We start from the raw sequence: 17,662 nt of genomic DNA, 5'->3' as shown, positions 1-17,662 counted from the left end.
CTCACTGTGTGACAGAGTGTGACTTGTAGGTCTCTTGATGTAACTGATAAATTAGATCATTCATCCAGATCTTTGACCTGGACATGTACAGCTGCGACATCCGCTAACACTATGAAATGCAGCAATTTCTTCTAGGTTTGTTTCATTTTTATTGCAGCCATGTACTGAGTCATCACTTATCTCAGGTTTTTATCTGGCCCTCTAGGATATTATCTTTTCACCTCTTCCTTCATCATTAACCACCTTCTCGCATTTTTCCCCCCTTCTCATTTCCGCCATCACTGCCCTCCCCGCCATCTTTCCCTCTTCCCTCCTCTCTACCCCCTCCCGTCAATATCACCATTTCCACATCACACTTTCACTTCCCTCCCTTTCCCGCTCTGTTCCTCTTTCGTTCCCTCTGTATTTTCCTTCCGTCCTTCCTCCCAGATGCCCAGCCCACGGAGGCAGAGACAGCCGTGTGGAACCAGGTCAGCGCTGTGCTGGAGGAGGCTCACGGGATCCTGGCCGAGCTGCAGTCCTACAATGGCGCGGGCCAGGAGATACGAGAAGTGAGCACCAAGCAGTCAATAAGTGCTGAGCTTCACTCAAGTGGCGAATGCACAGAAAAATAACACTTGTGTGTGATTCACGTTGCCCGAACGTCATGCACCACGCAGTGGGCACTAAATATAGGAAATGACAGAAATGTGTGAAAGTATTTTTTTTTTCCCTACAAACATTCCATGCAATATGTTGTTTTAGTGGTGGTGTTACGGTGGACACAGAAATATTGTCCATTAGAAAGCTGCTGTGCTGATCCTGACCACCACTTACAGTATAGTGCGTTCAGATTTCAGTTCCCTCTGCAGTAAGGATCACTGCAGATTGCTTAGCAGTGCTGTACTTGTTAACAAATAGTGCTGAATCGTTTCCTCTCCTTGCTTCCTAACCCCGAGGACTCGGGAAGCGTTTCTTAACAGCAGTGTTATCCTCCAGGAACTATAGGAACTGTTGCAGGAACTCTTTGTTTCCGCCACAGGGACCAAGGTCTAAATTAAGTTCAGGGGGAATCTTGCAGGTGATACTTTTGGATAAGGACCCTTCGGGGGGGGGCTTGCAGCGCTAAACAATTGAAAAAGCCTGTAACTGTGTATACATTTATTTCATGATAGACGGACTGATGACTTGGATGACTGATGAGTGGAACAACTTGTTGTTGCCGTCAGTTGTTCATACATCAGCAGGCTAATTTGCTAATCTCCTCTAGTCTTTAGAACGCTGTGGAAACACAGGCGAACTGTGGTCTGCAGGAACCTTTAGTTTCCTGTCCCTAGTTCCTGAAACTAAAAGTTCCAGGCACTTTTTGTCAAAACCTTGCTGGAACAGAGCTTTTGTAATTAGAGCCTTTTGTCGGAGTCTGTAGCAGCCTTTACATCAAAGCTTAAAACCTACTTTTATCATACCAGATTCCCTGACTTTACCTAATTCTAGTATTTATTATTGTATTGGGAGGTCACGCTTAGATTTCTGTCTCACATTTTGTGTTTTTCATTGTTACTTTTACTACTTTTAGGAAGTGAGATATAAAGATATTATCATTATTATTATTATTAGTAGTAGTATTATTAGTATTATTATTATATTATATTCAACCACATCTTTTTTGTGAGTGTGTACCTGTAGTGGATTGCTCGTCAGTGGTAAACATAACCTTGTAAAACTGGTAAATGGCAAGATGCTATGAGACCCCAACTGAAATCACTTCAGTATAGAAGTGTCGTTAAACTTGAATGAAGAGAAAATGCTCTTTAAGAAGGGGCGAGGCGGAAAAAAAAGAGATGGCGAGATTTTAAAACATTTTTGCAAAGTAACATCTGTGTTTCTGCAGGCCATCCAGAACCCAGGTGACCTTGCTCTGCAGGAGAAGGCCTGGAACGCAGTCTGCCCCCTGGTGGCCAAGCTGAAGAGGTTCTACGAGTTCTCCCTCCGACTGGGTGAGCATGGCTTTTACACATACACATATAGAGAAGTTACTGGTGATGTAACACAATCTCTGGTGGGCATATTGGACGTCCAATAGGAGCTGATATTATAGCTGGAAACAGTTAAAGCCGAGGACTAAATTTAGAAAGGCTATTAGCCGTCAGCCAGTCGGTTATCAAAGAAACAAGGTGTAAAGATGTAAAGGTTGCCTAACATGTTCACCACTCGAATCACTATCTACTGTTTTGACAAGTAATTGGTAACAGTTACAGGATGTGAGATGTGTGACATGCACTGTACATAACACTGACATATACAAGTAAAAGAGAGAGTCAGTGAACGCATCGCACATCCACTGAACCTTACGAAGGTTCATTTCATACTAATGAAAACAGGTATTTAATCATTACAAGCTGTAATGAACACAGATCCTCTACCACCACTGTGATTTTACATACAGCAGCATTCCTTAACACCCACACGCAAACGCACACACACAAACACACACACACACTATGATGTCCTCTCAGCCATCTCTGCAGCATCCTGACCCAGCAGCCAGGCAGCCGTTGCTACGGAAACAGTGGTACAGAAAGAGAGACAGAGTATATAGAGAGAGAGAGAAATGTGTGCAGAGAAATAGAGTTGGGCTGCCGCCTCTGCTCTGCCTTCCAATAACACTTGGATCTCATGGACATGGTGTTCTCAGCTTACCATACAGCGAGAGCTGACTAATAATTGATGATAATGTACCAGTGCTAATGTATATGAGATACAGTTCAACAGATATCTTGTGGACATCTCCTCCTTGGGAATCTTCAAGACCTGACTTGATCATCCCTTCTGTTTTTGCCTCTAGTTTCTGAACCAGATTTTTTTGATTTATGTGTTTGACCAAAATGGGCAAATGAGAGGTTAAGGGTTCACGTGCACAGTAAACAAACAGCTGCAGACTGTCAGTATGTACCCTCAGGAATCAGTGCTCGGTGTAGGGACTGTACCCTCTGTGCAAACAGCAGGAGAGGGAGTGGGGTTTCAGTCCAGGCCCTTCACATGAAACACTTGTGTGCTGTATTTATAGAAGGACCGTATGCATTTTTAATGCCGAGGAACGGATGGAGCCTCTGGAGACTGCTCTTCTGAGGCATGAATACTACACTCGGCCTCTGACGCCCAGCTCTGGATGGTGTCTGATTTGTTAGAGGCTACAAAGCAAAGGGAAAAAGGCTGTAGCATATGTGACACAGGGGATACGTATGGTCACAGATACAGTGGTCACAAGGCTCAGGCTGTATGATGATGTGATCTCTGTGGTGCAACACGAACATTTACTTCATTTAGTTTGTCTCGTAGAGTGAAATTTATTGTTAACGCCTGTGGTCATGAGGGCAAAAAGAGTGCAGCTGAAGTGCAGAACCTTAGAAAAGGTCAAACTCTCTGGGCTCAGCACAGTCATAACAGGACACAGAGTTCACAGCCATGTTCACAGCTCTGTGAGACACTGAAACTAAGAAAGCGAGTTCTGCAAGAAGACAACTTCAGAGTAAGAGTCACAGCAGCTGCATATTATGTAGCTCTCTGAAGTTTTTGTTATAGTCACTGCAGTGCATTGACCTAAATTGCTAAGATGCTCGCTGCTCAATGACAATATTAGCATTTTTATTAGGAACAGTGTTTGCCATGTTCACGTTCCTAATTGAATGTGTTAGCACTTGCTAATTAGCACTAAAGACAAAGTACTGCTGAGGCTAAGCAGAGTCAGTAGTTCTTCAGGCACAAGCCATAATATTAAACTATGACTGAAACTACAATTTGGGCCTGATGACGGTGCTAAATTAAAATTTATAAATAAACAAAAGGAAACTCCAGGAATTTAATTACATTTTCTTCAATACATTTCTCAATACAAAGTCTGTTCACAGCAGTTTGGGGGTAATGCTGCATATTTGGGAATTAAAAATAGAAAGGCCTTTGTGGCTCCAGAGGGAAATCCCTAAAGTAGGTTGGCAGAGACAATACGAGTCTGAAAGGGAGAAAAATAATCTGCGGGTGTGGAGTTAAACAAAAGTGACCTTATCAGACCTTTGTAGCTCCTTCCTCAGTCCATGATCAGGGCTGGTGGCTTGAGGCTACATTATTATTATAGACTACATTATATATCTTCAACTGAACTGATGGTGGTCAAGTTGCATTGTGGGCAATGTAGGTGCCAGGTTTGAACAGGCAGGAAGAATACATGAAATAAAAAAAATAAAAGCTCATGCTTGTTGTTATGATGCATTAATTTCAATCCTTCTAGTTTAACAGTTTTATATGGGAGCAGTGCTAAACCAGGCAGCTATGGCTGAGGAGGTAGAGCAACAAGAAAGTCAGTGGTTTGATCCGCGGCTCCTTCATTCCGCCGAAGTGTCCTTGGGCAAGACACTGAACCCTAGATAGGCCCTGACAGCTGTATAGTGTGTGCACATAGATGCACTATATGAATGTGGGTGTGAATGGGTGAATGGTGCTTAGAGTGATCATCATGACTAGAAAAGCACTAAATATAAACAGACCATTTTAAGGGAATCACTAACATCCTTAGGATTAATCCTGATGTCTGGACAAAAGTGATAGAACAGCAAACCGACAGACCAACGCTATCATCTGTAGAGCTATGCCAGCTCTCATGCTAAACTTCTGGTCATCTCAAATGTCAGCTCACAAGGGCTCGGTCTTACAAACCTCAACCCTGTTTTCAATTAGGTGTCCAAAGGTCAATCATTCTGCCTGAAGCCAGATCCCACTGTGCTTTCAAAGTGCTGAGTGGAAAGAAAAGCCCAACAGGTATTAATGAGGAGGTGAAGTGAATTCATCTGTTTCTTCCAGTTAAACTCCTCCTGATAGTGTCACCACTGCTGCTGCTGCTGCATTTTGTTTTTCAAGCTGTTGACATGGAGGAGACTTTTGATCCAGGCCAGATTAGAGACAATTACAGCAGCCGGAACATGACAGTTAACACTCCTGTGTAGCAACAGTAGGACATGCAGATTCCAGCTTGTGCGGCTGGATTTTATAATAATGTCGGAATGTGTTTGCAGAGAACGCCCTGCGGAGCCTGCTGGAGGCGCTGACGAGCCCGCCCTACGCTCCCATGCAGCACCTGGAGAGAGAGCAGGCCCTGGCCAAACAGTTCGCGGAGATCCTTCACTTTACGCTCAGCTTTGATGAACTAAAGGTGAAGGGGAACGATTTCTGCTCTAATTACAGCCCTCTCTGTCTGACCTTCACTGCACTGACAGTAGAATCAATAGATTCTTTAAATGGATCCGTGAAAACATAAACCACCTCTTCTCTCACCACACAGATGACAAACCCTGCCATTCAGAATGACTTCAGCTACTACAGGAGGACCATCAGCAGGAACAGGCTGAACAACCAGCAGGTGAGGCCGCGCAGAAAATACGCATCAGGCTGTTTGTGTTGCATATGATGAAGTGTTGAGTCAAAGCAGCGTGGCTTCACTTTCTCTCTTTAATCATTCATGACTCCAGAGGAGGTGTCTCTGTTCCTCCCAACAACCCAAAGACATGTACAGTCAATATTTCATTTGTCATTCAAGTTACGCAAATTAGCTCCATCATTACACTCTGTATTTAACCAACCGGATAACATTAGTTTTGATATCCATATCCGTTTTTCCATTGGCTCACAGCTGGAAGCCGAGAACGAGGTAAACAATGAGATGGCCAATCGGATGTCCCTGTTCTACGCCGAAGCGACGCCAATGCTGAAGACTCTGAGCAACGCCACCACCAAGTTTGTTTCAGAGGTGAGTTAGACGAACGCCCGCTGGTGTTTTAAGTCAAAACTGTCCAGATTTAGCTCCTAAAGCTTTTAATAATGTCACAGAAAGTAAGCGTGATGCAAAGATCTAATCAAAGTGATTCAGAAGAATTATTAACCTAATTCAAAGTAACAGTGCCACAAGGGAGAACACTTAGAACACAGGAAATGTTAAGTATTTAAGTATTATCAGCTAAATTAACTTTCTTATTACATTCCACTGCTGCTTAAAGATAATACTTCACCATTTGGCAGAATTTAGATCCACAGGTTTGATGTGGAGTTTATCAAACATGCCCAGAAATCTGCACAGTAATGCAAAAACACAATGTGTAGTGGAATCAAACATTAATTGGGGACTGATCACTAATGTCTAGAATGATGATTGAACAACAATGTAGCATGTTTGGGGTAGATGGGTGGGGCCTCTCATTATACCCTGGTATACCCTATACCTCAGTTCAGTTGTTGTCTTTGATGTAGATGTTCTAATTTGTTCTATATTACTTATTATCTTCAAATACAGTCGTTGAAGCAGTTGCTGTTGGGTGTAATATGGCACCATTAGTGAATAATATTTTGAGTTTTGAATCTGTCCTGATAAATAAAACTCCAGCTGAGTTGGTGCTGTTGAAAATACCCAGGATATTGCAATATTATATCTTTATTGATCACGTTTACCGTTTGCGCAGTCCGGGTCAGTGCCGAGACATCCTGTAACAAACGCCAAGAGAGTTTGACGAGTGCAAATAGTTTGCTATTAACAGATATGCTACATTATTATTTGCACCTTTCTCAGCGGCATGGATGTATCATGTATTATAGTGTTTAGTCAGTTTATTCCGTGGCAAGTCCTCAACTCAAGTATTGCACCGTAGAGTGAAAACTTCTACTTCCCCCTGCTGTCACAACAGTATTTTAGTGTGGAGGCAGCAGTCTGAACCTGGCTTTACACCTCAGTGCATTCTGATGGTTTTGATGTTTGAGAAATACTTTTGGAACTCATGCAAAATGTAGAGGACATGCTGTTCATGATTGCCTTTTAGCAAAGTCACTCTCATGTCCTGGTGCTGTTACTGACCTCTGCAGGTGAGCTTTGTCTCCACCTAGTGGTCATGGCGTGGTACTGACGTAAGTGATGGACATTCTCAGTGACGGAACATTAAAGATAGAAAGGCTTTTTTGATTTGTGCTAATTCCCTATTTTTTTTCTCCCTAACCTTCAGAATAAGACCTTGCCCATAGAGGACACCACAGACTGTCTGAGCACCATGGCCTGTGTGTGTCGTGTCATGCTGGAGACTCCGTGAGTACTTTCCACACCATCCATTCTTTCCATCCATCTCATCCATCTCTTTTTCTCCACATCATTTTCTCCAAAGGTCAAGAGTCGTAATTAACAAGTCCTTTCAAAGTGAAGACAAAAGATGCCCTCTCAAGTTTCAGACACCGATTCAACACTGATTCACTAAATAAAGAGATGGACCCCGTCCTTCACACTAGATTGAAAATCCTTTCACACTAGATTTCTCCATGTGAACACGTCAGCAGCAACTTGGCGAGGCCATCACTAAGTGCTTTTAACAATAGCAGCTATTTTTACTCAGCTTGTTCTCTGGTTGCATTGTGTTTCTCATTTCTCCTCCACACTTTGTGTCTTCGTGTGTGTGTGTGTGTGTCTCAGGGAGTACCGCTGTCGGTTCACCAACACAGACACCATGCTGTTCTGTATGAGGGTGATGGTGGGTGTCATCATCCTCTATGATCACGTTCACCCTGTCGGAGCTTTTGCCAAGACCTCCAAAATTGATGTGAGTAAACACAAATAATCAATGATCGCAGGTGTCTTGTTCATGCACTGTACCAACACTGTTAAACATCTCCTTATAAATACAACTATAAAAAACACTAGAAGAGCAGAAAGAGAGCCGATACCTCCGCCAAGCCCGACTTTTTATTTGGATCGAAATCAAATTGCACACACTCATGAATATCTGTGCCTGCTTTTAACATCAAGATCCATGAATTATTCTTTGAGAAATCAACGAAATTTTCTTAAGACAACCTATCTCTCAATGGCAAAGGAAACTTAAAAAATCCTGGTTCAGGACCAAAATGTTATGGGTTCTTCATCTAGTCATGCTCCACCCCTCCACATACTTTCATGGAAATCAGTTTAGTAGTTTTTGCGTAGTTCTGCATACAAACAAACGCAGACCAAAACATGAACTCCTTGGCGGAGGTAACAAAGTCTCAGGACTAAGTTTGCTATTCTTTAAACATACTTCTGGGTCTGTTGATAAAACATTTGATCATTTTTAAATTAAGCTAATATGTAACTTTTATTAAAAACATTATTTCCCAGTCAAGCATGAATTGGTTCTAAACTGATTTTGATGAAGTTGCTTTCACGATGTGTTTTTATCATTAATTAATTTCTTTCCAATAGTCCATCACAGTGTGGTGCGAGATGATCCGACTTTACAGTCAGCTGAGCTGCCTTGTTCTGCTTTTAGAATCTGCTAAGCCAACAAAAGGATTTTCTTAGTCTGCTTAGCTTCTGTGCAGATGTTTGGGTTTTCAAATTATACTGAAATGCTGTTTGATGCATTATATACATTATTATTATTGATACATTGGTATAACCCGGTGGGACGAGATCCAAAAAGGAGTCAGAAGATGATTGAATATATTGTTTCTTTAGGGGAAAACACAAATAAATTCACCTTCTCAAGCTTTAAAAATCCTGAGTCAGTTTGCCCTGACAACCTCAGGCCCAACAGTCTCCTTAAATTCAATCCAGCTGCACCACATTACACACACTCATATACATCAGTTCTATAAATATGCCTGATTCTTTTCATCAAGATCCATGAAGTATTCCCTGGGAAATTAATGATAACTTTCAAAAAAAAGTTACAAAGTGCTTTACAATAAAACAGATGCAAGTAATAAAATCCACAACATAAAACACAACAAGATACATTATTATAAATAGTTCCAACCATAAAAATAGTCATAGTAATTGTTAGTCTTAAGAGAGATTTCAAAAAAGATGCTGAGTTTGCCCATCTGAGATCTCTTGACAGAGAGTTCCACAGCTGAGGTGAAGATGTCAAAAAACGTCTCACAGTAAATCTGCGTCAACATTGTATGACTCTCTCATACTTCAGGTCCCAAGTTTCATGGAAATGCATCAAGTAGTTTTTGTCTAATCTTGCAGACAAATAAACTTCGGTGAAATCACCTCCTTGAAAATCGCTCTTTGATTCAATTTCTCACAACTCCTGTCCACACAAAGGTAGAAGTTTACACAGTCATAAGTCACAGAGGTTATGAACCACATAACCTTATAAAGTCTGTATAAGACATGTTCCACATTACATTGGTTGTGTAGATTGCTTGTTTCCGAGTGTGGGTTTGGCTGCAGCAGCAGCAGCAGCAGCAGGAGATGAGGTGGATGTGAGGCTGCTGACCTTTCTCTAACTCCCTGTGTTGTCTCTGTGCACGGCAGATGAAGGGCTGCATCAAGGTGCTGAAAGAGCAACCGTCCAACAGTGTGGAGGGACTTCTGAACGCACTGAGGTGGGTATAATGTGACAGAAATGTAACGCACTGGGATTTGTAAAAAAGCTTCCTGATTTCACCCCGTCTCTCTTTTTCACCTCCTTCTGCAGGTATACAACACGGCATCTAAATGATGACAGCACCTCCAAACAAATCAGGGCCCTCCTGCAATGAGCAGAGGAGGAGAGAGCGAGGAAGAGAGGGAAGGAGTGCACTTGGAGGAGGAGGAAGAAGAAGAGGAGGAGGAAGCAAACACCAGTGGCTGATGAACCTGTTTGTTTACAATGAACAAAGCAACCTGATGATAATAGGAAGAGGAAAGTAATTATATATATTGTCAGCTGTCCATCATTCTGTCTCTCATTTTGTAAAGTAAGAAAAGAGAAAAAAAGCCAGAAAAGAAAATATAGATATATATTAAAACAAGTGAAACACAAGCAGCAGATGAAAAATAGGTAGTTTAAAGAAGAAGCTATATTGGAAAAAAATTTAAGGTCAGAACTTGAAGTTAAGTGATAATGTACAAAAAAAAAGGGTTCCTGTTCCAACGGTAGTCTGACAAGTATTTTTGCACACACTTTGAAAACAACGCCATCTCCTTTCCCCGCCCCCTGAAATCTGGTCCCCGCAGACTTTCCCCACGGCCCCCCCCCTCGCACGCTCAGATTTGCCGGCACGGCTCGGCCTCCTTCAGCTGCACCGATCTCCACCCAGTGAGGCAATATGATGGAGACACGACTCCGGAGATTTGCTTCCACCAGTTTTCATTTCTTTTCTACATCGGTGCAGCTGAAGGAGAGGAGGCACACATGTTTTTAGGACGCTTTCATTTTGTTCCCTGTTACCCATCACCCCCTCTGCCCACCCGATCGATCCCTCCATGCGTTTCTTTCCCCTTGGCACAAAAATAACCCATCGCCCTTAACGCTGTACATGTTCCGGCACAAAACATCTCATGAGTCCTCTGGCTTTACTTGAACATTGTTCACCCTCTCTCTTTCTCTCCATGGTGCTAATGTGGTTTAGATATCACAGTCTGAGCTTGTTAGATCTCACTTGGCAGGAAAACAAAGGGTTTCTTCATCCTCCTGTTTGCATTAATATGTAGAAACTCATGTTCTAATATCAGCAGATGAGCTCTCAGCTTTTCTGCGGTTTCATCTTAGTGCACAAACTGGGACAAATCTGAGTAGGATCCATTTAAGTCATTCTAGCACATGTACTTCTTCACCCAGTGCCAAAGCTGACTGGTTCACGCTCGAAATACATCATCACGCCAAGTTCGAGGAGGTGGGGTTGAGAGGGGGATGGAGTCTTGTAAAAAAAAAAAAAAAAGGAAAAAACATCACAGATCATCATCATCATCATTAGAGATTTGAAATTACACAAATCAGAAGGTGGTGCTCAAATTCGCACACATGCCTTTCAGGAGAGATATCGGAGTGTTCACCGTGTAAATATGTGAGGCTTTTTCTCAACGGGCATCTCCATGGTCAGCGCGGGTCCTCGAGGAAAAACACGACACACATCTGCATACAACTAGAGTTCTTTTGTTTCGTACAAGGTCGATGAAGTTGTTGAATAAGTGGGGAAATCAAAAAAGGAGAATAAAAAAGACTCAAAGGGAGATTAAAAATGAAGTGCTGTACTTTGGATGTCTATAGCCCTTAGTCTAATTTCATTTGATCTTATAATATATTTTCTATACAGGGGTATGTGCACAAGCATATTCTGTATAAATATATAGATGGCATGTTGTAAAAGTTCTGACAGAAATGTGTAAATAAGGTGTTTTTATTCATTTTTAATTGTTCAGTGATGCTGAAATTGGGTATGTGTTGTCTCTCAGAATTACCATGCGTTTGGCTTGGACCATCGGACTTGCCGTAGTCATAGGTTTCAGAACTTCAGCTTCATTATGGCGAAAGAACCAGAGGGACGCTGAGGGGTGGGGGGCTGTCCATTTGCTTGTTATTTTGTACATTTTGTGCAACAATAAACTTGTCATTTATTACATTAACCACCGATGTTGTGTATCTATAGCCGTTTATAAACGTCTCTTTATTATTCATTCAGCTGTTATGTTTAGCATTAAACCAACATTTAAAGCAACACTATGAGAATTTTACTGAGCAACAGCGCCCTCTGCAGTCACACATGGTGATTAATTCTGTTGGGTGGTTTTCATTTAAAGAACAAACTTTCTTGCTTCTGTTCCCTGATCTACAGCTCAGCATTCCTCGTGAACTTGTTGGCGATTTTAAATCGAGAGAGGGGGTGGGGGCTGCATGGGGGCTGCATTTGGAAATGGGGAGCGACCAGAGACACAGAAATCATCAGGCACTCTGCCATGGAGGGCTCTTAAAAAGTGGAGGAGTTGTCATTAGTGTGATGGAGGACCATGGTGGCTCCAGCTCAGTTACATCCGAAGCAAAATGTTAGTTAGAAGGCTAATGTTAGTAATTGTTCAAATCTGTTGTAATTACCATTAATATTGTAACAGTGAATGTCCTAAAAATGAAGAGCGACACACTGAAGAGCGACACACTGCCAACCACACAAATAATGTCCTTTACCCAGGAGTGTGGGGTGGAAAAGCAGGTAGGAGGCAGGATAAAAACATATAGATCCCACTGCGTAGATCACATATTTGTCTACAGCACATCAACACTGGCGTCAGCTCTTATCGCCAAAAGCCCTTGAAACATGTCGTCTTTCATATTTGACAGTGTGTCTTCTACATGAATGGCTCGTGTTTTTCAAGCCTGAGATATTTGTTTGTATAAAACAAGCAAAAACTTACATCCTCAAAGCAAAAAAGAGTTAGCGATGAATAAAACAACATTATTCTGATTAAATAATAAAAATATAGAAAACTGCTCATAGTGCAGCTTGTGATGAGCGGTCACAAGTAGACATGGTAATGTAGCGCAAGAGTTCACAGGCAAACATAAAGGTTAAGGGACACTTGATTTTCTATGTATTATTTCTTTTTTAATGCTACTTTTTTGTTGCTTATAGTTTAATGTAAATCACTTTGAATTACCTTGTTGAAACGTGCAATAAAAATAATGTTGCCTTGGTTGTGTATTACGATAATAAATAAAAGAAAACTATGTATACTTTTAAAAATAGGTGCCCACAAAAACACAGGAACTAGAGAGGCGTAACAATAAGAGCGGTTGTGGGGGGGTAGAGGGTCGTCCACTGAGCAGAGGGTCGGTGGTTCGATTCCCTCTACATCCAAGTCTGCATTCGGAAATAAACAAGATACTGAACTCCAGCTTGCCTCTAACAGCTGTGTACAATGTATTAATAGTGTGTAATAAAAAGAAAAGCTGTGTATAGAAGTGCTGCATGAATATGTGTGAATGGGTCAATGCAGCTTGTACTGTAAATCACTTTGAGTGGACGACAAGACTATAAAAGTGCTACATAAATACAGAAAACCATTTACCATTACAAGGCATCGCAGTCCAAGTATCATTAGTAAATTAAAAAGTACGAGTTCATTAAGTAAATGTGCATTCAGTAACAAATGAACACACGTTATATCACAGTCGTGAGTTTTACAACATTGAGGTCATTACATTATTTTATTGCAGGATTTGTGGATTCAGGGGAATATGACTTTCTCTGGCGTTATTATTTTCATTATCATTATTGTCACTATTATTATTGCACAACAAATTAATAATAAATAAATAAATAAAATAAAAAGAAATAGCCTCTGATGGTACATCGTGTTCTCCTGTCTCTGGACATACTTTTTCTGTCCCGTTTTATCACCACAAGGGGGCAGCAAAAGCTAACTTTATAGAAGACCGCTGAGCAAACCCCTAAAGAAATATACTGTACATTCCAGTAACGTGCGCTGTCTGGATCCAAACAGGAGCACCTCACCAAACAACTGATGACACGTGAGATCAGGACATAATGACTATGATAAAGTATTAAACCATTAACGGTGGCATTCATCTGATGTTCTAAACAAGATTAATAGTTAAACTGCTCCCCATAGGTTTAATACTTTCATATTAGTTGTGGAGGTTTACTGCCGGTCATAGGCACATTCTGTGAAGAGTGTGTGGAATTAGCTGCAGGCGGCCTGTGTCCACTCGGCTGCACTGTACAGTGCGACTGCTGGAAGGTGTAAAGTAGGGCAGGAGGACACAGGAGAGCCGGACAGAAGTTATAACTGGAAAAAGACAGAGGCCGGCAGATACTGTAGCATCGTATGGAGCAAAATGCAACCACAGTTTATACAGAGAAAAGGAAGATGCTGTACGTACAGTGAGGGCACAGACTCCTGAATCAACAGACTGTACACAAAAATGATATCTCATAACAGAGGAACTTGTGTGTGTGTGTGTGTGTGTGTGTGTGTGTGTGTGTGTGTGTGTGTGTGTGTGTGTGTGTGTGTGTGTGTGTGTGTGTGTGTGTGTGTGTGGTAAAGACCAGTATCCACAGGTCTGGCTTTCACTCCGGGGCCCCAACTGTCATGTAATAAATAAGGAACCAACATCTCTCTTGACTTCCGTCATGGCGTTCAAATGCAGAGTGGTGCAACAATGGTCAGTTCTTCACGGATTATCAACTGGAATCGAAAATATGAAATAAGAGAAAATCGAATCCGACATGCGCATGTGACACATCATGACCTCATGGAGTGACAGACACTGAGAGGCACAGAAGCTGATTCTTATTTGTTTAAGAACATTTTGAGAATTTTTTCCACAAAAACGTCACGTTCTAAGTGTTTTCTGCAGAATCTTACTTCTTGTCTTGTTCAGACCACCATGGGACACTAAGACTCCAGACCTGTGGAGTTAGTTGAGGGTTAGCGCCTCATTCTCACCTCCTCCAACAGTCTGGGACAAAATGCATGTCTCAATAAAGAAGTCATTTACAACAATTTATAATAAAGCGACGATAAAATGTGTGGTGGAACCTCTGAGACTGAGGAGCCAGTGTTTGTATTAAAATAAATTTATCTAGTGTATGCAAATGTGAGTAGTGATCATAAAAGGGAGGAAAAAAATCTGCAGGGCAAACGAGGTCACGACGAGGGAAACGTTCTTTTCAGTTAGATTATTTCAACAGCTGAAGGCAGCTCCTATCACACAAAAGTTCCCCTGAAATGTTTTGCAAATTGCCCTCTTTCACTCCCTCCCCTGGTAGAACCAACGACTCCGCCAAAACGGATCAGCTATTAACCGTTAACACCTTATCAGCCTGACTGTGCGTGTGTGTGCGTGTGTGTGATACACAATCAACCGTGGTTTCCCTCCACTGGCTTCCCCTCCGGCCTCTCACTCATTCACACACACAATAAACAGTCTCGTTTTTCCCTCCTCCGTCTCCCGCTCACACACCTAACTAACGTACACACTCCTCCTCACATACCTCATATCAGCACAGCCATTGTCGTTAGCAGTTGCAATGTAAATCAGCCCGGGTGCCGTTGCTGCTGGTTACAACACCGCTCCACACAATCTGCACTGCAACAAATGTGCTGACCAACTGTGCCGAGCAGCACTTGTGTGTGCATTTGAATAAGTCTGTGTGTGTGTGTGTCTGAGACTGAGTGTGTAACACAAGAATGAAGGATTCTGTGTAAGTTAAATGACCCTACGCTACTTTTTGCCTTGGAAGTTGGATTTAGGTCAAGAGAACGTGTTGCCATTCATTTCAGTTCTGTCTAAGATCACAAGATTGACAATGAACGTCTGCAGACGAGGTGAAAACCAACACTTAAAGTATGGATAACAACTTCATTGTGAGTGTTTCGGCTCGTGGCCTCACATCAGGATGCATGTGTGAGTTTGTGGAGTTAAGGATTCCGTGGCAGTTAAATAACCCTATGCCACTTTGCGCCTTTTTTTGGAAGTTGCTCGTTGACAACATGTTATCATTCATTTCGCACGATAGGAAAAGAGCGTCTGCAGAGAGGTGGTCGAAACCAACACGTATATCCCAACTGCTGCAGGCCACATCAACAAGGCTCCAGGACCCCATCATTGCACTGCATAAATGTCCTTCCCATGGCTAATAGTGGTCATACTGTACATAAGTCAATTTGTAGATATCTATCGTTTATATATATATCGTCATTTTTTCTAAAGATTATATTTTTTATGCTGTTCCCTATTTTTGTATTCATGCTTATATGCTTATACACAAACACACAATTCACACACAAATTCCTTGTATGTGTAAACCTTGGCAGTAAACCCTGATTCTAATTTTTAAAGTATGAATACAAACTTTTTTTGTGAGCGTTTCAGGTTGTGGCATCAAATCAGGATCATCTACAGTAAGGATATTATATACACTAGAAGTGCAGGAGAAGTTTTGATCTGTTCAGACCTGCACTTTCTCCATGAACATTAGAAGCAGGTGAAGTTGCGCAAGAATCGCACCCTGTGTGTACAGCACCCTGTGTGCAGCTCAGCAGAACGCCTGCATCTGAACCATGTCAAAAACATTCCTTGCATCGTGATCGGTGATGAATAATATCGCATCTGGGGGAATCTAGGGACGAATGATACATCAGAGCCTTTACGTGTAAAATGAGAGGAACAACAGGTGGATCTGTGCAGGAGGACATCTATTGACTCATTACCTGCACTGGGGCTTTCTCACCGACTGCACATCCATAAGCATTCAAACTACAAGTACCTGCACAAAAACAGCAGAGTGCAGGACTATGCTTGTTAGAGAATCAATAGAGCACATTACATAACTGTGTCTCAGGCTGGGATCAAATATCACACATGTTGTAAGTCTGCTAACAGTCCGCTGGGTACGGCTGCCTAGCATGTTGTAGCACACGGCTTCTTCATATAACAGGACTCTTTGTTAGAAATGGGGGGGGAAGAGGATGTGTGTGCACGGCAGCTGTTATTGGTCTACATGCTGGGTTGCATAACCGACTTAAAGCATGAGTGAACCATGTGCCGTTAGAGGGGGACACACACACACACACACACACACACACACACACACACACACACACACACACACACACACACACACACACACACACACACACACACACACACACACACCTGTAAAAAGTCACAATTAAGCTGAAGTAGCCACAGTTAAATTTAGAACAAGTGTGGAGAGAGCAGCTACACTTTCACTCACTGTGCAGTATGGGGTTTTTTTTGGAGCACGCAGTTCGGCGCATCTACAGAAACAAATATAATCTGGTATTTTTTGTCAAGTCGGTTAAATTTAGGATTACTCATCATTTAGCTTTAGAGCTACTACATTCATGGAAGCGTGGGATGTTCATCATCCCTGAAGAGGTGAGAGGACCAGTGTGGCAGTTTCAGTAAAAGTGGTGTTGTGTTGCTTTTCACTGCTGGAAAAAAAAACAAAAAAAACATTGACAGTGATGAGACTGCTTCAAAACCCAAATAATAATGTCTGGAAAAACAAGCTTAACTAATTTGTAGTGGTAGTTTTCCAAAGGTGAATTCTACTGTCGTTGCACATCGTCAAGTCAGTCAAGACTGATTCAAAAAATATTAAAATGACTGATTATTGCAGCTTTAAGTTGGATTCTGTATATGAATATGTTTTCCTCTGGGTTTGTTTGTCTGTCTGTTTGATACAGGATTGATTAGGAAGGAAGGATGTGGTGGATCTCACTGATTTTGTCTCGCAAGAACTCGCGTTAGCTGCAGCAGTAACTAGGAGGAGGATATCAGGACGTTTATGCTAAAAACATGGTGTAAATGATGCTGTTTTTGAGTCCAATTTGAATGTCGGGGTTTGCGGACACTTGAATGACACAACAGTCTGTTTTTTTCTGTTGTTTTTTTACGTTTGAAGAATCATTTACTTCAGTTGTATTGGATTTGGCTGCAACGCTGTGACCCCTGAAAGTCCAAAATTGTTGAGTGGACGTAAACACTTCACCCACTCCTCCACCGGCATAGTGGTGAGTAGATAATGATTAAACCCAAACCTTTAGCCTTCAACTGTCATCATATTCTGTCCTTTTGAGGTGAGAAACCCAGGAGAAACGCACAGTCTGCTGATTTCCACCGCGGCAGCGACAGAGTTAAGCGCTGCAGTAGAGGCGGGTCCCTGCCCTGCCCACTCTCAGCGTGTTTGCATATCGGGCGGGAAGCTGTGGCTCTTTGTTGCTGCTGAACCAAGCAAAACCCCTCCCACAAAACACCGCACTGGCGGGAAAAGGCCGGCAGCAGCGCTCAAGTCACCGACAATGGAGAAACCCAGACAGACACACACACACACACACCCCCTCTTTGTTTCATATATAGCTCAC

The 17,662-nt window shown here is 42.1% G+C and overlaps 1 protein-coding gene across 3 annotated transcripts in view; it reads left to right on the top strand.

Moving 5' to 3' along the window:
* The window catches only part of fam49al (family with sequence similarity 49 member A, like), a 34,246-nt gene extending 22,777 nt beyond the window's left edge, over window positions 1-11,469 (top strand). For all 3 annotated transcript variants that reach the window (XM_035183091.2, XM_035183093.2, XM_035183092.2), the window contains 9 exons: window positions 430-551; window positions 1,871-1,976; window positions 5,046-5,182; window positions 5,312-5,389; window positions 5,660-5,776; window positions 7,017-7,096; window positions 7,475-7,601; window positions 9,305-9,375; window positions 9,468-11,469. In XM_035183091.2, the coding sequence (XP_035038982.1) occupies window positions 430-551; window positions 1,871-1,976; window positions 5,046-5,182; window positions 5,312-5,389; window positions 5,660-5,776; window positions 7,017-7,096; window positions 7,475-7,601; window positions 9,305-9,375; window positions 9,468-9,531 (902 nt within the window). In that variant the 3' untranslated portion in view covers window positions 9,532-11,469. The remainder of the gene's footprint in view (window positions 1-429; window positions 552-1,870; window positions 1,977-5,045; window positions 5,183-5,311; window positions 5,390-5,659; window positions 5,777-7,016; window positions 7,097-7,474; window positions 7,602-9,304; window positions 9,376-9,467) is intronic.
* Window positions 11,470-17,662: the final 6,193 nt, after the last annotated feature.

This window comes from Hippoglossus stenolepis, chromosome 17, assembly GCF_022539355.2.
Source record: "Hippoglossus stenolepis isolate QCI-W04-F060 chromosome 17, HSTE1.2, whole genome shotgun sequence".
Classification (NCBI taxonomy): domain Eukaryota; kingdom Metazoa; phylum Chordata; class Actinopteri; order Pleuronectiformes; family Pleuronectidae; genus Hippoglossus; species Hippoglossus stenolepis.
This window is presented reverse-complemented; position numbering and strand designations above follow the sequence as displayed.